The sequence below is a fragment of the Balaenoptera acutorostrata genome, chromosome 13 (assembly GCF_949987535.1).
Source record: "Balaenoptera acutorostrata chromosome 13, mBalAcu1.1, whole genome shotgun sequence".
In the NCBI taxonomy this organism is placed as follows: Eukaryota; Metazoa; Chordata; class Mammalia; order Artiodactyla; family Balaenopteridae; genus Balaenoptera; species Balaenoptera acutorostrata.
The window spans coordinates 59,410,068-59,431,743 of record NC_080076.1 but is presented as its reverse complement, the minus strand read 5'-3'; the positions used below and the strand labels follow the sequence as shown (position 1 = coordinate 59,431,743).

General features: G+C 42.2%; 1 protein-coding gene across 3 annotated transcripts in view; it reads left to right on the top strand.

Annotated features, from left to right (window-relative positions):
- The window catches only part of AKAIN1 (A-kinase anchor inhibitor 1), a 78,077-nt gene that overhangs the window by 14,170 nt on the left and 42,231 nt on the right, over positions 1-21,676 (top strand). The window contains exon 3 of one of the 3 annotated variants that reach the window (XR_009005105.1): positions 4,085-4,183. The exons of 1 other annotated variant lie outside the window; for it this stretch is intronic. Coding sequence is in view for 1 of the 2 variants with exons in the window: in XM_007191610.2 (XP_007191672.2) it covers positions 17,383-17,398 (16 nt within the window). In the remaining variant the exon portion in view is untranslated. Of the gene's footprint in view, positions 1-4,084; positions 4,184-17,123; positions 17,399-21,676 lie in introns of those variants that run through there. One more of the 3 variants, XM_007191610.2, reaches the window with a different exon arrangement.

The window sequence follows — 21,676 nt, the reverse complement described above, 5'->3', positions numbered from 1 at the left end:
CCCCCACTCTTATTGTGTTAATGTCGATTTCCTCTTTTATAGCTGTTTGCATTTGCCTTATGTATTGAGGTCCTCCTATGTTGGGTACATATATAATTGTTATATCTTCTTCTTGGATTGATCCCTTGATCATTATGTAGTGTCATTCCTAGTCTTTTGTAACATTATTTTAAAGTCTATTTTATCTGATATGAGTATTGCTACTCCAGCTTTCGTTTGATTTCCATTTGCATGGAATATCTTTTTCCATCCCCTCACTTTCAGTCTGAATGTGTCACTAGGTCTGAAGTGGGTCTCTTGTAGACAGCATATATATGGGTCTTGTTTTTGTATCCATTCAGCAAGCCTGTGTCTTTTGGTTGGAGCATTTAATCCATTCACGTTTAAGGTAATTATCGATATGTATGTTCCTATTACCATTTTCTTAATTTTGTTGGGTTTGTTTTTGTAGGCCGTTTTCTTCTCTTGTGTTTCCCACTTAGAGAAGTTCCTTTAGCGTTTGTTGTAGAGCTGGTTTGGTGAGGCTGAATTCTTTTAGCTTTTGCTTGTCTGTAAAGCTTTTGATTTTTCTATTGAATCTGAATGAGATCCTTACTGGGTAGAGTAATCTTGGTTGTAGGTTCTTCCCTTTCATCACTTTAAGTATATCATGCCACTCCCTTCTGGCTTGTAGCGTTTCTGCTGAGAAATCAGCTGTTAACCTTATGGGAGTTCCCTTGTATGTTATTTGTCATTTTTCCCTTGCTGCTTTCAATAAGTTTTCTTTGTCTTTATTTTTTGCCACTTTGATTACTATGTGTCTCAGCGTGTTTCTCCTTGGGTTTATCCTGTGTGGGATTCTCTGCACTTCCTGGACTTGGGTGGCTATTTCCTTTCCCATGTTAGGGAAGTTTTCGATTATAATCTCTTCAAATATTTTCTCTGGTCCTTTCTCTCTCTCTTCTCCTTCTGGGACCCCTATAATGCGAATGTTGTTGCGTTTAATGTTGTCCCAGAGGTCTCTTAGGCTGTCTTCATTTCTTTTCATTCTTTTTTCTTTAGTCTGTTCCGCAGCAGTGAATTCCACCATTCTGTCTTCCAGGTCACTTATCCGTTCTTCTGCCTCAGTTATTCTGCTATTGATTCCTTCTAGTGTAGTCTTCATTTCATTTAATTCTTCTAGATCTTTGTTAAACATTTCTTGCATTTTCTCGATCTTTGCCTCCATTCTTATTCCGAGGTCCTGGATCATCTTCACTATCATTATTCTGAATTCTTTTTCTGGAAGGTTGCCTATCTCCACTTCATTTAGTTGTTTTTCTGGGGTTTTATCTTGTTCCTTCATCTGGTACATAACCCTCTGCCTTTTCATCTTGTCTATCTTTCTGTGAATGTGGTTTTTGTTCCACAGGCTGCAGGATTGTAGTTCTTCTTGCTTCTGCTGTCTGCCCTCTGGTGGATGAGGCTATCTAAGAGGCTTTTGCAAGTTTCCTGATGGGAGGGACTGGTGGTGGGTAGAGCTGGGTGTTGCTCTGGTGGGCAGAGCTCAGTAAACTTTAATCCACTTGTCTGCTGATGGGTGGGGCTGGGTTCCCTCCCTGTTGGTTGTTTGGCCTGAGGCGACCCAACTCTGGATCCTACCCGAGCTCTTTGGTGGGGCTAATGGCAGACTCTGGGAGGGCTCACGCCAAGGAGTACTTCCCAGAACTTCTGCTGCCAGTGTCCTTGTCCTCATGGTGACACATAGCCACACCCCGCCTCTGCAGGAGACCCTCCAAAGCTAGCAGGTAGGTCTGGTTCAGTCTCCTGTGGGGTCACTGCTCCTTCCCCTAGGTCCTGATGAGCACACTACTTGGTGTGTGCACTCCAAGAGTGGAGTCTCTGTTTCCCCCAGTCCTGTCAAAGTCCTGCAGTCACATCCTGCTAGCCTTCAAAGTCTGATTCTCTAGGAATTCCTCCTCCTGTTTCCAGACCCCCAGCTTGGGAAGCCTGACGTGGGGCTCAGAACCTTCACTCCAGTGGGTGGACTTCAGTGGTATGTGTTCTCCAGTTTGTGAGTCACCCACCCAGCAGTTTGGGGTTTGATTTTATTGTGATTGTGCCCCTCCTACCATCTCATTGTGGCTTCTCCTTTGTCTTTGGATGTGGGGTGTCTTTTTTGGTGAGTTCCAGTGTCTTCCTGTCGATGATTGTTCAGCAGTTGTGATTCTGGTGTTGTTGCAAGAGGGAGTGAGAGCACGTCCTTCTACTCCAGCATCTTGAACCAATCTCTCTGCATCGTGTCTTCGTTGCTGTGCATGGGCTTTCTCTAGTTGTGGCAAGTGGGGGCTACTCTTTGTTGTGTGCGGGCTTCTCATTGCGGTGGCTTCTCTTGTTGCGGAGCATGGGCTCTAGGCACGCGGGCTTCAGTAGTTGTGGCTCGCAGGCTCAGCAGTTGTGGCTTACAGGCTCTAGAGCGCAGGCTCAGTAGTTGTGGCATGCGAGCTTAGTTGCTCCGCGACATGTGGGATCTTCCCGGACCAGGACTCGAACCCGTGTCTCCTGCATTGGCAGGCAGATTCTTAACCACTGTGCCACCAGGGAAGTCCCAGAGTAGTCTTGATAATATAATACACACATTGTTTGTATATGCATGTGTGCAGGGTACATACAGATTTAGTGGGCAATAATGTTATGTTATTCAAAAGTACATGTATGTGAAAATATTGGCAGTGTGTCGATTTTCCCTAAGTGTTGGAGCGGCTGTTCATTTAAAATCTCAAATCTCAGTACCAGGGTCAAATGAGTGCTTTTCCATGGACAGAGGCTCGTATGTCTATGGGTATTTGTCCATTAAGGTTTATCTTTACACATTTTTTTGCCCGTGATTCTCTAATTTTAACTTATATAAAACTCATTTCGAGAAAAAAAAAAAAAGCTCATTTCTGTAAAGTTGGAAGTAATCTGTCCATTGTTTGAATTCTTTGGTCTTTCTTTACACTGTTGCTTGGCATTTAATCCTATTCTGGCTTGCAATATCATGGTTTATACGTGTGTCTCTCCTTTATTAGAACGGAAACTTCCTATTTTTTTTTTTTTTTTTCTTTTTTGGCTGCGCCGAGTGGCATGTGAGATCTTAGTGCCCGACCAGGGATCGAACCTGTGCCCCCTGCATCTGAAGCACGAAGTGTTAACCACTGGACCACCAGGGATGTCCCTAGTAATGGAAGGTTCTTGAGGGCAGGGATCCTATCTTATTTTTATACCTTCCACAGTGATTAACCTTCTGCTATGCATTTCATAGGTGTTAAGCAAAGATGTGTCAGATGAATATTTAACGAATAATCTTTAAAAAAATTTTTAAATTGACGTATAGTTGATTTAGAATGTTTCAGGTGTACAGCTTAATGAATAATCTTAAACATTATTTTCCCATACCATTTTAAAGGGATTTCACACTCATTTATTTTCAACTCATTTCTCTAAGAAGCAGCTTTGTGCAGAGGAAAATACTACGTAGATTTTTGGACTTAAGCCAGGTCATAAAAGTTGATATTTAATAAGAAAAACTACTACCTCTGTTACGGCTACTGCTGCTTCTCTAGTTGCTGCCTCTAGTTGCTGTTCATTGGGCAAGATTGTGTTTTATCATTTGTTATATCACTCAATTTTCTTTCAAACCCTATGTGCTGGCTATTAATTTTTCTGTTTTAGCATTTAGAAAATGTGCTTAAATTCTCATGACTAGATTTGCAAAAGCACATCTGTCTGACTCCTAACTTTTCTTTCTTCTATTCTACATGGCTTTTTTCTAGTTGGTCATATGAACTCAAGTTGTATTTTCAATATATATTCTTATCATGTGATAAAATGATCAACAAATGTTCATCCAAAAATAGAAATAAGGATGTTATCCTAAAGACAGGATAAACAAAAGATGTTGCTTTTCTTAAGCACAAAATCTCACACAGAAAGTGGATGAGATATAAGTTTATTTAGAAAAAGTATTTTAGAAAGTAACAGTAATTTCCTGTTTGGTTTGGCATTTAAATGCTCATATTAAAACCTGATCTTTGGAATAAATTATATTAGTTTAAAAGTGAAAAAGTGTTTCCATGATTCCCAGAATGGGCCCAGAACCACAGCCTCTGAGGGGCATGAAAGAAGCCCATACAAACTTTCTGGAACGGATAATCTTGCCATGGAGATGGGATTCAGACCTGAGGTATGTATATATATGTGTGTGTGTGTACATATATATATAAAACAAAAGATGTGTGTGGCACAATGATAGTATTCAAGCCCTGTTCCATTTATACAGTCTCTTTTTAAAATCAAACTAGTTCATTGCTTTCATTCAAACATGCATGCATTTAATAAATATCTTAAAGTGTGTACAGTTTCTACTATGTGCTAAGAAAACTCTGGGCATTGGATTGAAAGGCGGATAAGACACAGAAAAACTTCTGTTGAGGAACTCATAGTTCATGGGGGAGACAAGCAGATAATGATAACCCAGTGCTGTACTAACAATGATAGAGATGAACAGGGACTCTTGGGAAGCAGGGGACGGCACCAAATCCTGTGTGGACAGCGGAATGCTTCCAGAAGGAGGCCTGCGTCTTCTCTGTAGGAATAAGTAGGAATTAGCCAAGTGAAGAGGAAAGGTGAGTAGGTCATTCTGGGCAGGAGGAAGCACATGGATAAAGATGTCAGACTAGGAACGTCAGGGAACAAGAGTTGTGTGCGGGGAACCAGACACAGTTCTGTATCGCAGGAGTGGGACAGCACAGCAGGGAGTGGTGAGATATAAAGACAGACAGAGGCAGAGGCCAGATGCCGCCTGCAGGCCACCTTCAGAAGTATGGATCTTTTATAGACAGCGTGCGTTATCAAAAGTTTTATTTTTCCCTTTGGAGAGGAGTGACATAGTATGTGGTTGGTGTGGCGTTCTCTATAGATAATTCTGGTAAGTGTGTGGTAAATCAGGCGTTAATCTGGCCTACTACCTGTTTTTATAAAGTTTTATTGACACAGCCACACCCATTTATGGACACACTGACTGCTTTCCTATTGTGAAAATGGAGGTGAGTGGTTGTGAAAGAGATGCCTAGAAAGCCAGTGAATGTAAATAAGGAGATGGATGTGAAAACAGAAGACCAGTTACGATGCTATGGCAATAGTCCACGTGAGAGAGAATGAGGGTTTGATTAGGGCAGGGGTGATAGGAATGGAAGGTACCTGGTAAGTCTAAGAAATATTTAGAAAGTAAAGTCAGGCAAGTTAAGGATCACTCACCGACTTCTAGAGTAGATGGAAGATGCTGCCTCCGGTTGAGAGAGTGAGAGCACAGGAGAGTACTCGTATGGGAGGGAGGGGATGCCTAAAGTTTAAATAGACTGTGAGTCTAAGGCCTCAGCCCACCTGCCACCTCATTCAAGAAAGGTCTGAGCTTTGGGATTGGGATATGGAACGCTGCTGCAGTACGGCAATTAAAAACAAAAAAAAGTATCCAATGGTTTGTTTTTTAAGCTGTACCAAAATATCCCTGAATCCCATGGAGCTCTACCTCATCCTCATCTGTGTAGTCTGTCCCCACGTAGACCCCAGGTGCCATCGGGAACCTCTACACTGTCATCAACAAACTACATCCTTGGACTGAAAAATCCCCCCATCTGAGAAGTAGAAACTGATTTTGGCCCACATTCCAGTGTCCTGGCCTTTGGGAGGGTCCACTGGTCATTGTCCTCCTAGTGCCACAGGGACGGCAAGGCCCAGGTCATTGCCTTCTGTGTTTGTGAAAAGAGAAAACGTTATGCTGTGCAGTCAGTCACACTTAGCTTTTTTTATCCTTCTTACTTGAGTTTAAATTCTAGCTCTACCATTTACTGGCTGTGTGACCTTTGCAAAACCACTTAACCTCTCTGTGCCTCATTTGCTGTGCCTTTAGAACGAGAGCAATAACAGCATCTATCTCAGGATTAAGTGAGACAAATTCAGGCAAAGAATTTAGCATAGAGCTTGGTATAGTCATTCAACATGTGTTTCTCGAATGGCTGCTGTAGAGCTAAAACCATGCTAGGCACTGTGACCACTGTGATAATTAAACAGGCACAGGCTCTGCCCTTATGGTGATACCAGTGTAGCACTAACCGGGTAATCAAATAACTATGAAATACTAAATTGAGGAAAGGGAGATAAGGGAAATGAATCTAGGATCCTGATATAGAACAAATGGTGTGTACATTTGTGCATGTGCGTGTGTGTGTGTGTGTGTGTGTGTGTGTGTGTGTGTGTGTGTAGTAGTTGGCAGTTAGACATGCTAAGATTAGTTAGCCAGGAAAAATCTGTCTGAGTAATATTTAAACTTAGACTTGGATGAGACAGAGACAGCTGTGTGGGATGAAAGGAAGAGCATCTCAGGCAGCCAGAACCGCTGTGTGAGTGTCCTAAACAAGCACTCAAAAAGACATTTAGTGAGGCTGGTAGACAGTCACAGGCCACACCCTCAGGTGGGGAACAAAAGATTTTTTATAACTAAGAGCCAATCTTTTTATCACTTTGATGGCAGAAAACTTAATCCAGTTACTTCTAGGCAGACTCGGTCAAGATGATTGATTACTCAGTCATTTCAGAAACCTCTGAGTAAAGTTCTGGAATTTAAATAGCTAATACAGGATTTCCACTTTGGACCTTTCCCGAGGCTGTGTCTAGACTCAAGGGCCGGGGTTGGGGGGTATCCAGTTTGCAGGCACAAGCCATGCCTTGGCAGTTGCTGAGACGCAACTTTGTCAGTCCTCCGCTTGTGGGACTTGATCCCTGATCCATCATCTGAGGTACCCACGTCTCCCCGTGGCCTCTGGTCCCTCTGGAACCTTACTTATTCTGACCTCCAGACCCATCCTGAGGTGGGTTCTGAGGCCTGTCCCTATATGTCTAAGCCCTTCTACGTATGTGAGTGTTCTCTAGCGCTGGGAAGGGCCTAGGAGGTGGCCCTCAAGCTCATCTGCCCAGACAACTCACTTCGCTGTTGGTATTTTATCCCTCTAGCCTCAGCCTGGAAATTTTCAAGAGGCTAGAGGTCTTTGTGAACTACATACCCGTGGAAGTCAGATGAAGGTCTTGGGATTTCTCCAAATTCATCTGGGCTCTCAGTCATTTCCCCTTTGAGGCCCCACCTCTCCATGGACTGACCAGGCTTGGGAGGCAGCCTGAGACACAGTCCCTTTTTTGGAGGCCCTGCTAAATCTATAGTTTCTTATCTGTCCTTGTGGAAAAAAAAAAAAAAAATCTTGCCTCCACGCCCAAAAGGAGTTTTCAAACAAAATAAAACAAATGCAAAATATTTCCTTTGGGGTTTGAATGAGTTTTCAAACAGAATAAAACAAATGTAGAACTGGCTATGCTTTTTCCCCCTTTTCACGCCAGCTCTTTTTATGTTACAAACTTAACCTTGAGGCTCGGACTCAGAAAAACTTTCCCCTCTGCTCTGGCAATTAATTGAAAGCCTCAGCTTTCAAGACTTTAGCCTCTGCTTTGCATTTCAAGCGCTTATTTTAAAATTCAAATGCCAGGAATTTGATTGTTTATTTTCTGAACTCAGGTCAGTCTCTCTCTAAAGCAGTAAGATCCAGCCTAATGTCTACTGTTGTTATGTAAAGTGGTGTAAAAATCAATTACTATGAAAATTATCAATTTCAATTTCAAAATGTTATCATGCTACTTAAGCATTATTAGCTTATTCAAGGACCTTTTAACTATTTTTTCCTTAGATTTATCTGGCAGCTTCTCAGTACTAAGTATCCATTCCCCTGCCCACTGCCACTGACAGAAGCCAAGCTGTGTGGTTCATTATCTTCTCCTGCTTGCCCACCCACCTCCCAGGATGACCTCCACAGCCCCTCACTTCAGTCTCAGGGTTCTTTCACTCCCTCCCTGGGGTTGTTTTGCAGTCACTGACGGGTGCTCTCAAGACCTTGCTGTCCTCCAGGACTCTGCCTTAAACCCAGAAATCCTGCCTTCAGTCCTGGCAGCTTTCTTACTTTGCTCCTGTGGAGCTAGCATTTCAACCTCACAGCTTCTAATCCAGAACCACCTCTTATTTTCCTCCTCCTTATGGAGTTCCCCGTGGCTTACTTAATTTCTTTCCCTTAATTTCTTTCCCACTTGGATCCCATTGGTTAAGTGCATTCTCAACTGTTAAAGGAAAAATCCAACAATCATATATTTTTGAAAAGATCATGAGTCGGGCAGCATCCAGGTTCAGGAGTGCTAAGAGAAAGGAGCTCTGAAGAGCTGCTCTAGGTGAGAGATTTTTATAGACCAAAGCGATCAGGAGCAAGGAAGTTATACTGGGCGTTTGCTGATTGATCAACGCAGGGTTACCCGCTTCATGGAGCAAAGGGATGTCTTGGAGCTGGTCTGGATACTTGTGTTGAGCAGGGAAGTGCTGATTGGTGGACTTAGGCCTTCCTTTTCTGGGAGATCCCAGCATAGAACCTAGCTAAGTTTTGGTTTGCTGACTGGGGTTTAGCGTAAGTGACCCCTTCTTGGGCCTACTTTAGATATTTTAACATACCTGTACCTGACTTCTTGTGACCATAGCACCTGACACGTCTCTAGATAAGTGTTTGCAGACCTCAGCTGGGTCTTAGTGTTATTCTCTCCCTCTTCCTCTCCCCTGCTTCTTTTTCCTATCTCTTTTTTTCTACTGGACTCTAAGCTACTGGGTCTTATGCCTCTGAATCTTTAGTGTCTAATACTCTTCTTAGTACTGATCGATAAATATTTGGTGAATGAATGAAGAAAAGAGTAATGCTTATTCTTCAAATAAATTCTAACATTTTATATCTACTTATTCATTCTTCAGTCATTCATAGTGGCTAAATACAATGATTCAAAAGTGTTGAATAGAAAACGTGAAATTATTTTAGATTTAAAACATTAAAGAATGAGGAAAAATTGAGTTAACATACTTTATAGTTAAATCTGGCTCTTGAAATATTCCATTTTTGGGATATTCTCACCCATATTTCTATTTACTAGAAACAAATTATTACAAACTCATTTTTAGATCAACTTATAGTAGTATAATTTACATGAAATAAAATGCACTCATTATAAGTGTATAGTTCAATGAGTTTTGACACATGTAGATACCCATATAACCACCACTAACAGTAAAGATATAGAACATTTCCATCATCCCAAAAAGTTCCTTTGTGTCCCTTTTCAGTCAGTCCCGATCCACCTCCCTGTGTCCCCAAGCCCCAGACAATTACTGATCTGCTTTCTGTCACTATAGCTTCTTCAGCTTTTTCTAGAATTTCATGTAAATGGAATCATACAGTATATACTCTGTCGTGTCTGGTTTCTTTTGCTCCGTACATTGTTGAAATTTATCAGTGTTGTGGTCTCTGCCACAATTTGTGTAGCCAAATAATGTTGATCAACTTTGAGGTTGTTTTAGTTTCTGGCTGTAATGCATAAAGCTGTTGTCCATGTTCTGCATAAGTCTGTATATGGATACAGTTTTCATTTCTCTTGGGTAACCACCTAGGAGTAGAATGCATGGGTCTTAGGGTAAGTATGAAGTTAATGTTATAAGAAACTGTCAAGCTGTTCTCCACGGTGGTTGTTAACATTTTACATTCCCACCAGAGTTCTAGTTGCTCCCTATCTTACCACACTATATCTCAGCAACACTTGGCATTGTCAGTCCTTTTACTTTTCCCCATTCTACTGGGTATGTAATAATGTCTCACTGTGGTTTAAATGTACATTTCTCTGATAACTAATGATGCTGACAAGTCTTTATGTGCTTATAGGCAATTAGTAATATATTCCTCTGGTGAAGTGTTAGTTTAAACACTTTGGCAAGTTTTATCTGGGTGCTTTTCTTATTGAGTTGCAAGAGTTATCGATATATATGTCAGATATATATATTGTGAATATTTTCTCCTAGTCTGTACTTCGCATTTTTATTTCCCTAACAGTGTTTTTCAGATAGGAGAAAATTTTAATTTCAGTGAAGTCCCATTTATCAATTATTTTGTTTTATGATTCATGCTTTCTGTGTTTCATCTAAGAAATCTTTGCCTACTCCGTGGTTGCAAAGAATCTCTCTTATGTTACAAGCTGATTTTTAAAATAGGTTAAAAACTAACCAGTGAGTCAGCATTGTTATGATCTTAGCTACTGTGGTCTAAAGAATAATTCTTCTTTGATACCAAAATCCCTGTGTAGTATACTGTGACTCTCCTAATTCTGAACTAAGCCTTTGAATAGAGATGAAGAGCTTTGAACAGTTGTTTAAGAAATTAATGAGTATTTCCAAAGGTAATGATTACATTTATTCCCAAACATAGAGCCCAAGTGAACAGGATACGAGAAGAGCATCCAGTTTCTCAATTCGGACTGTATTGAGGTTCTCTTCTTTGTCATTTTATGTGTACACACACACACACATAAAACAAGCTTGTCATTCCCGTTTTCTTTCTCCTTTTGTTTAAAAAAAATCTGTTTTGAGTCTCTCAATATGCCACCTTTTCTGTCTTTTGTATCTTTTTCCCTTTATATTTGCTCTTCCCAGAGAGCTCCATTTATTTCTTGCCTCTTTTCTTTCCCTTCCCATATTCCCTTCTTATCTCTTTTTACTTCTCTCTTCACCTCTTCTATTTCTAGTCTTTTTCTTCTCACTGATTATTCCCTGCTGAAATTGACTTAGTGTGGAACCTATATATAAACAGACAGAACTATGCATTCAGAATTTGAGTAGAGTTTTATAGTATCTATTCACAATTTTGAAGATGAGTTGAATGCTTTATGCTTCTCTTTAAAAACTGACCAAGTTGGTTTTAATTTGAATATTGTTCTCAACTGATTCTCTCTCCTGTCATCAGGTAGAATCAAGTTTTATTTGGTAATTTGGGAGAACTTTTTGTACAAAGATGAACACAGATACAAAGCTCTTTGGTAGGGAAAAAAAAATCTTCAAAGTGAGATTGTTTTTTCAGGAAAATATTCATTTTGCATAAACATTGTACAAAATTTTCACTGTTCTAATGTACTTTGGGAGGTTTTGCTGATGTTTTCTTTCAGAAAATATGGCTATTTCATAGTCCCTTTTAAAGAATCTCACAGGACTTATAAACTGCTTCATAAAATGCAAACCTACAGAGACATTGTCCTGTATTCTTTAAGCCTGCAAAATTCTTTAACATTTCCCATTTCTTTTCTTAATGTGGTATAGTCATTATTTTTATTCTCCCTTTCTCTATTCCATATTCTATCTTCATTTTTTTCCAATTTATGTCATTTGCTCTCTCTGTATATTTTTACTGCACTCTTTAAGGCTTTACAGTTTGGATAGCACAATGATTGCTCTTTCAGTGTCTTCTTCCCCCTTCAGGTTTTCTATTTTCCCACCCCTCTATACCACATTCTCTTATTCCTTTAAAAATTTCTGCTTAATTCACATCTATGCTTCTCCTTAGATCCAATTCAGCGACTTCTGGCAGCTCTTAGGAGAAGAAAAGAGTTCTTCTCCAGTACTTCATTTCTGTAATCATTTGAAACCTACAAACTGACATTTGGAAACAATTATGGTTTAATGCTTCATAATGAAAATGCTTCTTTTCAGTCCATTTCAACTGTCCTCAGAGATGCTAAAACATTTAAAATTTTAGTTGATTGAGTAATGCATTTGAAATGAGTATAGATGGAAAGAATCAGGGTATGGCTAGAGCCAAGGTGAACTACAAATCATGGAAACAGTGGGCATATTTCAGAATGGGTTTTCAAAGTTTTATATCTGTGAAAGCTCTAAAGACAGAGTGGAATAAATAAATGTTAGAGGGGATGGATAGAGACTTGGGGAAGTCTGAGAGTTACAGCCCTAATCTGCCTATGGTGATTTCTTTGGCATCTCCAATTTAATGTTCGTACGTCACATGAATCACTACTTCATAGTATATCCATGTTCATTTTTTTAAAAATAAATTTATTTATTTATTTTTGGCTGCATTGGGTCTTCGTTGCTGCACATGGGCTTTCTTTAGTTGTGTCGAGCGGGTGCTACCCTTCGTTGCGGTGTGCGGGCTTCTCATTGCAGTGGTTTCTCTTGTTGCGGAGCACGGGCTCTAGGCACGTGGGCTTCAGTAGTTGTGGCACACGGGCTCTAGAGCGCAGGCTCTGTAGTTGTGGTGCACGGGCTTAGTTGCTCCGCGACACGTGGGATCTTCCCGGACCAGGGCTCGAACCCGTGTCCCCTGCATTGGCAGGTGGATTCTTAACCACTGAGCCACCAGGGAAGCCCCTCCATGTTCATTTTTGTATAAAATAGTCTCCCAAGTCTCCAAGTAAGATAGTTCTATTAGATGACTTTTTTCTTTTTCCTGTGCCTTTCAGTCCATCCAGCACCTTGTTCAAGTATCTGTAGGGGTAGGAGTGCCCAGTGTGACAAGCTCAGCACCAGAGCAAGAAAGTTGGGCATCTCGTCCAACTTGTTTACTCTCTTGCTTCCCGTCACCGTTACCATCATTAACTGGGAACGAGGGTGCTGGAGGAGATAGATGGTGGTGGTGATTGGGGGCTGCCTCTCTGGTAGATGACTGTCTCGAAATGCAATGGATTGTTTGAGTAGAGAGTGACTCACCCTGAGTGGAGGTGTTTAAAAAGAGACAGGGGACTTCCCTGGCGGTCCAGTGGTTAGGGCTCCACGCTTCCACTGCCAGGGGCACGGGTTCGATCCCTGGTTAAGGAACTAAGATCTCACATGCTGTGCGGTGCAGCCCAAACAAACAAACAACAACAACAACAAAAAACCAGAGTGAGGTTGTGGGCTAAGACTGGATAAATGATCTATCAAAGAATCTGGCTGTTGTGGTAGAATAGAAGGGAATTTTTATTTTCCTAGAAAGCATTCTATTATTAAATGGATCATTTACATTAAGACATAAAAAAAATCTAGTATCATTTTTAGGGTAGAAAGTAAACCATGAAAACAATTCCACTAAGTAGTACAAATTAGAGATAGTATTGTTGAATATAAAATTTACTAATGAAATAACTGTAAATTAAAAATTTATTAAAGTGCTGTGGTTTTATTGGGAATAAAATTAATTGTTCTTACTAAAATATAAACAAGCAAAAACTGGAATGGGAGGGAATTCCCTGGCTGTCCAGTGGTTAAGACTCAACACTCTCACTGCCAAGGGCCCGGGTTCGATCCCTGGTCAGGCAACTAAGATCCCACAAGCCACGTGACCGAAGAAACAAAACAAAACACTGGAATGAGAGTATATTGTCCTCTGGCTAGGTAGCAGTCGTGTGTTGGGTAGAGAAAATGAAGAGATGATGGGAGGAAGAAAGACAGAGAAGAGCTGAGGATGGGGCTGAGAACTGTCCTTGACCCGTTGCATTGGTTTTTACTGGGTCGTGTTATTTCCTGTTGCCATAGCAGGCTAATCAAACGAGCTCTGGGACCTTTTTCAGGCATTCTTTCTTTCTACTACCATAAGATGGCCTCTGTGTAGCTTGGAAATCTGTGGGAATCCATCCGAGTTCCTTCCATATTTAACATTTGGGGGCTTCCCTGGTGGTGCAGTGGTTGCGAATCTGCTTGCCAATGTAGGGGACACGATTTCGAGCCCTGGTTCTGGAAGATCCCACATGTTACGGAGCAGCTAAGCCCGTGAGCCACAACTACTGAGCCTGAGTGCCACAACTACTGAAGCCCGCACACCTAGAGCCCGTGCTCCACAACAAGAGAAGCCACTGCGATGAGACGCCCGCGCACCGCAACGAAGAGTAGCCCCCGCTCACCACAACTAGAGAAAAGCCCGCATGCAGCAGCGAAGACCCAACGCAGACATACATAAATAAATAAATAAATAAATAAATAAATAAATGACATTTGGAAAGATGATCTCTGACGTTGGAGGAGATAGAAGTAATTTCTCTTTTTAAATGCTGACACATCGACACCCTGCTACTCAAAATATAGTCTATGGACCAGCAGCACCTACAGTGTGGACATTACAAGGGAACTTGTTAGAAATGCAAAATGTCAGGCCCCAACCCAACCTGCTGAATCGTGATCTGCATTTTAACAAGATCTCCATGGGATTCATGTGCACAGTCAGGCTGGAGAAGTACTGATCTAACATATTTAGTTGGCATTCCTATAGGGTATCCTCTACTCCCAGGGTGTCAGTAATTTCCTGGAATGTGTTTAATTGGGGCTGTGCTCTCTTAATTAATCTATTAATCCATTATCATGTTTAATCCTCACAACAAACCTTCAAGATACCTTAATCCTTCTGTTGCAGATAATGCAGTTAAGTAACTTATCTAAGGTTACACAGCTAGTAAACAGTGGAAATATTCTACTGGGATCTGACTGATTCCCAAGCTTTTTTTCTTTTCCTACACTATATTGCTTTTTCTTGAACTTAATAATGAGTAATTGTTTATGCATTGGGAGAATAAACTCATTAAAAAATTAAGGTTGTAAAAGAGAGCCCTTTTGAGCGTATTAAGAGAAAGAGGTCTTTCAATCATTTAAAGGTTATTTCAACCCTCAGAATGGGAGAAAATATTTGCAAAGGAATCAATGGACAAAGGATTAATCTCCAAAATATATAAACTGCTCTGCTGCTCAATATTAAAAAAACGAACAACCCAATCAAAAAATGGGCAGAAGACCTAAATAGACATTTCTCCAAAGAAGACATACAGATGGCCAAGAGGCACATGAAAAGCTGCTCAACATCACTAATTATTAGAGAAATGCAAATCAAAACTACAATGAGGTATCACCTCACACCAGTTAGAATGGGCATCATCAGAAAATCTACAAACAACAAATGCTGGAGAGGGTGTGGAGAAAAGGGAACCCTCTTACACTGTTGGTGGGAATGTAAATTGATACAGCCACTATGGAGAACAGTATGGAGGTTCCTTAAAAAACGAAAAATAGAATTACCATATGACCCAGCAATCCCAGTATATACTGGGCATATACCCAGAGAAAACCATAACTCAAAAAGAGACATGCACCACAATGTTCATTGCAGCGCTGTTTGCAATAGCCAGGTCATGGAAGCAACCTAAATGCCCATCGACAGATGAATGGATAAAGAAGATGTGGCACATATATACAATGGAATATTACTGAGCCATAAAAAGGAACGAAATTGGGTCATTTGTAGAGATGTGGATGAACCTAGAGACTGTTATGCAGAGTGAAGTAAGGCAGAAAGAGAAAAACAAATATCATATATTAACGCATATATGTGGAATCTAGAAAAATGGTACAGATGAACTGGTTTGCAAGGCAGAAATAGAGACACAGATGTAGAGAACAAACGTATGGACACCAAGGGGGGAAAGCGGTGGGGGTGGGGTGGTGGTGTGATGAATTGGGAGACTGGGATTGACATGTATACACTAATATGTATAAAATAGATAACTAATAAGAACCTGCTGTATAAAAAATAAATAAAATTCAAATAAATAAATAATAAATAAATAAAAGAGGAACTATAAAGTCATAGGTAAGGGGGCCAGGAATATCCTCTGACTCCTGACTCTGCAGGCAAAACTTACGTAACCTTGAAATACTATTCACTCTGCATCAATTGCCTTAGTTATAAATTGGGCTAATATAATACCTATCTTTTGAAAAAAAAAAAAAAGATTTTTTCAAATAGTGCTTTGCACCTCTGTTGGTGATAAAGCAAAGAAGACAGAGTGAAGCATCATTGGTCCCTGGCTGTTGGAGTAACTTAGGGAAGTGGGAAGAGTGCATTCTGGCATGCACACGCTTCATCCTTCCCGTCAGCTGACTTGTATCTTGTTGCTGCTGAGGTAGGCCCCATCTGTTCAAGCCCATGTTGAGCCAGGTGCTAAGAGCAGTACTGATTGTTTTATGCTTAGGCTGCCCATATGCCTCCATGCAAACTGTAGTTCAAGAGCTGTAGAACTATTTGCATTTGCAGTCTATCAGATGGCTTTGAACCAAACTAGTGCCAATAAGGCTATTTGAAAAATGCTTAATATTTGCCAAAAGAGTGTAGAACGTATGGCCACCAACCAAATTATTAAGAAATCTTGCATTTTCAGAAAAGCTCCATTTTCCAGGGAGAGGTGCAAGTGAAGAAACCCTGTAAAACACTGGAGGTGACCCTGATCACCCTTCCTTCTTGGAAAACTCCACTCAGCTGCAAAAACAGAGGCTAAAACCCAAAGCCACTGACATTTGCTTTGAGGCTAGAGTATCCTTAAGTCACCCTAGCTCAGGGGTCGTAACCCTGATGGAGTTGTTTCTATCTGGGCAATATCTAGTGTGGGCTGTCCACACTGCACAAGCATTTCTTGGGGGAACGAGATAATGCTTTAAAATGAGCAGCGTATTTGAAGCACGAAGTGAGCCTGGGGGCACGTCCCAGCATCTTTAGAGTAGAACAGGGTGTACACCGGGGCATGGTTTTCAGTTGGGTGAAGGCAGGGGAAGGATTGATGTTTCTGGATGGGTCTCAGGGCTCTTCTCACACTTGAAGGGAACTCTGTTGGCCCTACCTTTCACAGGGTGTGTGTTTGTTGGCGGAGGAGACCCGCCTCACCAAGGTCTTTCCTCTGCGCTGGCCAGCCCTGCTGTCCCTAATGTGATGACCTTGGGGGCCTCCGAGCTTGGGAGCTTTCAGAGTCGCCTGGGAGCGGGGCCCGATAGCGGCGCCCTCCTCACGCGCTCCATCGTCAGCCTGTCCTTCCCTCCAGCTTCCTTTCTGACATTAGTAGAAGGTTGGGACTTGGGGCGAGAGAGTAGTCCTGGACTTCAAGGACCGATGAACTTGGAGGCCCCACCCTCGGTTCAGAGCTAGCCCAACTCGGAGAACTCAAGAGTCAACCTCTAGAGTAAACTCTTTGAGTTATATATGTTAAAAAAAAAAAGGGCAAACCCATCCTAAATGTCAGTCCAATATCCACGGGGGCGTGAGACAGCAGGTAATTAGAAGCAATTAGCTGTCCCCCTGCCGGGAAGCTGGGCAATTACCTTTTCTCTCTTCCTCTTCCGTCCGTCCTTCTCTGTGGAAGCGGTAGGAAGGTTTTGCTCCCCAAGCAGCAGTGTACGCTGAGCTGGCGCGGGAATGAGGGATGGACTGAGCAGGCATCAGCTCTGCTCCTCCCGCCGCCGCGGCGGCCGTCGGCAGAGCAGTGCATTGTGGAGGCTGAGCGCGCCGCGGCGGCGGGACCTGCGGCCCCGGGATCGCGCGCCGTGGAGCTGTCCGAGGTGCTGACCGTCCCGACCCGCGGCCGGCGCACCTGCAGCGGACCCCAAGTCCTGGTCTGCCGCCCACCCTCCGTCTGTCCGTCCGTCTGCCTGTCTCTCCTTACCTTGGGGCGCAGCGGCTGGAGGAAAGCATGGTGTTCGCTCCAGGTACACCAGCACCTTGCTTTTTCACCAGGTGTCCGGAAGGGGAGCCGGGAAGAGACGGGAGAGGATAGAATGAAAAGGCCTTTCTCTTCGGCCCACCTGTGCGTTTTGGAGTTACTACTGTCTGTGAGCGGGGGACGGGAGGGAGAGTGTCCCTCTCCCCAGTCCCGCCCCATCTGTCCTGTAAGAATCTCAGCCTTCGTCCTGCCCCGCCGCTGCTAATGCCGCCTGCTGCTCCGTGTCCCGTCGGACTCAGGCACCTTGAGAACTGGGACCTTCACGGCAGCACAGGCGCCTACTTGAGCGGGAGGGTGGAGAGATGGGGCAAAGAGTAGTGGGTTTCGGGCTACTTCGGTGGGAACTTCCCCCTCCGTAGAAGTGATCGAGTGACCCCGTTCCTCCCGACCTCCTGGGGAGAGAGGTGTGTGAAGCCCAGGGAGTGGGACGAAGGGCGGAAGAGCAGTACTCCTTAAGGAATTAGATCTGAAACTCCAGCGGCCGGAGGCTGCAGTACAGAGGCTGCTCCTGCGGCGCCGCTGGCGGTTGCAGTGTCTTTTTGGAGCTGGCGGTGAAGGACTCAGTCCCTTTGCTGCTCTCTGTGGCTACAAGTTGGCGAAGAGTCAGATTTGCCTGCGGTTGACTGGCGGACCGGCGTATGCGTGTGTGTACTTGACTGAGCCTCCTCAGCCCCCCAGCAAGGACATGGGCGTGTGTTTCGGGTGAGGTCAGGAGAGCTAGGGAGTGGCGGGGAAAGCGTGGTCATTATTAACGTAGAAAGCTCTCTCTAGGGAAGAGAGCTTCAGTCTTTTTTCCCCCTCTCTTAAATGACAGGCTCTGCTATCACTGAAGACCGCTGTGGGGGAAAAAAGAAAAAAAAAAAGTAAGGAAAAGAGTAGAGGGGCCTGGAAGTCTTTAATTTTGTTATGGTTCTTTAACTTAAAAGGTTGGTTTGCATTTGCTGTGGCCACTGACCTCAGATGGCTAGGGAGGAGAGGTATAATGCATTTTTAAAAGGTAAGAATTGAGCCTGGCCTTCAAAAAATTCAAAGAGCAAAACTGGAGAAAAGGAAGTCCACCGCCCCTCCCCCCTCCCCCCCCTTCCCCCCAACCCCCCCCCCCCCCCCCCCGCAAATCAGCAGGCTAGCTGAGGAGGCAGGAGTGAGTTTCTGTCATTCTGACACTCACCACAGGCAGTGACTCAGAGAAATGCCTTAGAGGAAAGCCCAGGAGCCCTTCTGCTGCCCACCCCAAATAACTCAAGGGGAGACAGTGTTCTGTACAGCGAAGGACACTCAGTCAACCCAGAATCTGTGACGTTGGGAAACAGCAGCTCCTTGTTGCATTTATAAGCTACTTAACACTTTATGAGAGCATTTTCAGGTCGTTATCTCATTCGATCTTCAGATTACCCTCTGACGTAAGCAGTATCATCTCTAGTTTACCACCCCCCAGGGAGGTGGTGGTTCCAGATAGTCTTGCCAGCCTCAGCTGGAGTTTTCTGACTTCAGATTCTCTTTCTTTTCTATACCTCAGACAAAATACCTTAGTTTCAGGGATAGCTGCTTTTTGGTCCAAGGTCAGACGTAGCCAAAGGGAAGTGTTCTTACACTTCTGAGGTGGGGGATGGGCTGGTGTTGTCCAGTGAGGATTGTTGGGTGATGTTAACTAGGCATTTTTTTATGATAATAGGTGGAAGATTGTCTAATGAGCAGTGGGGAATTTCTGGAGCCCACCCTTTGGGTAGGGCTTTATTTTTCCATTTTTCCCCAAGTTTGTATTAGTTGCATCTTTTCATAACTGTTAGAGATGGCATAAATTGACCTGAATAGGATATGTACAGAAACTCACAGGGAAACACTTTTTGGGTCATTTCTTCAGTTTTGAGTTTCTCTTGAAAAGTCATAAGCATTTTGGGGCAGTAAGAACAGGGTGCTAAAAATATTATGTCAATTACCTTCTCATCTACTGATCATCAGTCTTCTAACTCATGTAGTGATATTATTCTGAAAGAAAATCAGAACAATGAATTGCTTTTTAATTCTGCCAGATTTTCAGCATTACTACCTCATTTCTAGGACTCTTACTCTTCTAAATCTCTTTAATCTGGGGATCCAGATGTTTTGTACTAAGTGAGGGGAAATACTCCCCCATCCCTTTCTCTAAGCCAACCCTGACACTAAGGAAGGGAGGGAACAGAGGCAAGTGCTATGGTTATTCCAAAATTAATAAAAAGTGTTAGAAAATTCAAGATGAGTATAATAACGAATTAACAGTGAGCTGTTCATAAAATTGGGTCAGTGGGTACCATGCCCTTCAAAACCCATTGTAGCTTTTCTGGATTTTAGCAAAGAGAGACAAGAAGCCTGAGTTCTAGTTCCGGCCTTGCCTGTATAGATTGGCCTGCCTTTGAATGGTTCTGCTGCCTCTTTGCTTACCTTAAAGGCAAGGTGAAAAGTGACAGAGATTCATGAAGCAAATTTAAGTCCAGAAGTATAATGGAATGAAGGAGAAATAACCTTATATAACTCTAGTTATGATTCACTGTCATCATATAGTATAAAATAGTCTTGCATTCTCTTGTTTCAATTCATCTACAGATTATAAGGAACAGGGCTTAAGTTGGGCAGGTTCTTCGGGTGGTTTTTCAGTTTACATAGGGTAGACAATTCAGTTCTACACTTTTCCCCCTTCCTATACCATTCATAGGCTTTGTAATTTAAGAGGGTTTTAGTTTTGTGCGTACCAATGTTAAACGCCTTAGAGGTAAGGGCCAAGGCTAATAACTATTTGAGAATTCAGTTACCTGAAGGCTGCTATCACTCATTGCTTCTTCCCTTTAAAGGAATTACACAAAATTAATAACAGTTAACTGAGAAATAAAAAATTACAGAATTTCTCTGTAAATACCATATATCCCTAAACATAGGTTAAACTAAGCTGGGGGGGGGGGTGGGGCCCATGGCTGAGGCAAAAGGTCAAAGGCAGGCCCTTTGCTTTTCCTAAATATCTAATCTATTCCTCCTGCTTTCTTACTCCCAAACTGTGGTTAGAATCCTTCTTCATAGAGCAATTTGAGAAGATTTAGATGCATACCACCAGTGCTAAAGGAAAGAGGGTGACACAAACAACATGGAAAAATATTTTAGCTCCTGTGCATGCTACTAAATTGACCCAGGTTACTTAGTCTGTGACTATAGCAAAAGCTCCCACTTGGGAGAAAAGGAAAAAGTTCTGGAAGGAAATATCTGGACTTCCCATATGGTACTGTTGGTTTTGTGGGGGAATATCAAGGCATTCTTACCAATTTGTGGACAAAGTCAAAGCGGAGGAAAGGAGAAAGACCACTGGACATTGGTGTTGGAAGTGAAAAAAAGCACACAAGAGAATGTCAGGATATTCCCTGGCCTATTCCAGGATGAGAAAGAAGATGCTCACAAATTCAAATGTCTTTTCAATGCCATGGTTTCACCCAAAGAATTCAAGACTTTGAACAATCAGATTAGCAGCCCCTCCTCCCTTAAGGAAGAGCTATTAAAGAATAGAGTATGAGGTGGAAAGTGAGGACAGAAGCTTCCTTATCCCTGGGCAGTTCCCCCCTTTCCCCCAATGATTAGTTTATACTTCAGGGGTTAAAATGCACCTCTGTAGATGGACCTAATATATACTTGACTTTGGATTGCCTTCAAGTAAGAGGTTCTGTCAGCAAAATGATCTCTCTTCTCTTGCACATGAATTAGTCAAGGTCTGATAAGGATTTCAGGGGGGAATAAAAATGGTATAATTTTAAGCCATTAGCCAGTCCCTTGACTTCTAAGATTAGTTTGAAAAACATTTAGCAAAAATAGTTCTAGAGAGAGCTATCAAAAGTACTTAAGAAAATAATTATTGCAAGGGTGTTATAGCTTTTCTTTATATAAATCTCTTACCAATTCTTGAGAGATCCATGAATGAATAAATTATATAGCAGACTGTCTTAACTGTAAGGTTTACAGTCTGCCAACTTAAATTCTCTTCTGTTGGCATAAAGGTTTTTTTTTTTTAACTTTAATTTATTATTTAAAAAATTTATATACAGTTAAACTGACATTTTTTTTGGATGTACAATTCTCTGAGTTATAACTCATGCATAGAGTTGTATAATGACCACAGAACAGTTCCATTGTACCAAAAAATCTTCTCCTGCTACCCCTTTTGTAATCAAACCTTTCCTCCTACCCCTATCCTCTGGTGACCACTGATTTGTTTTCCACTCTTACAGATTTGCTTTTTCCAGAATGTCAT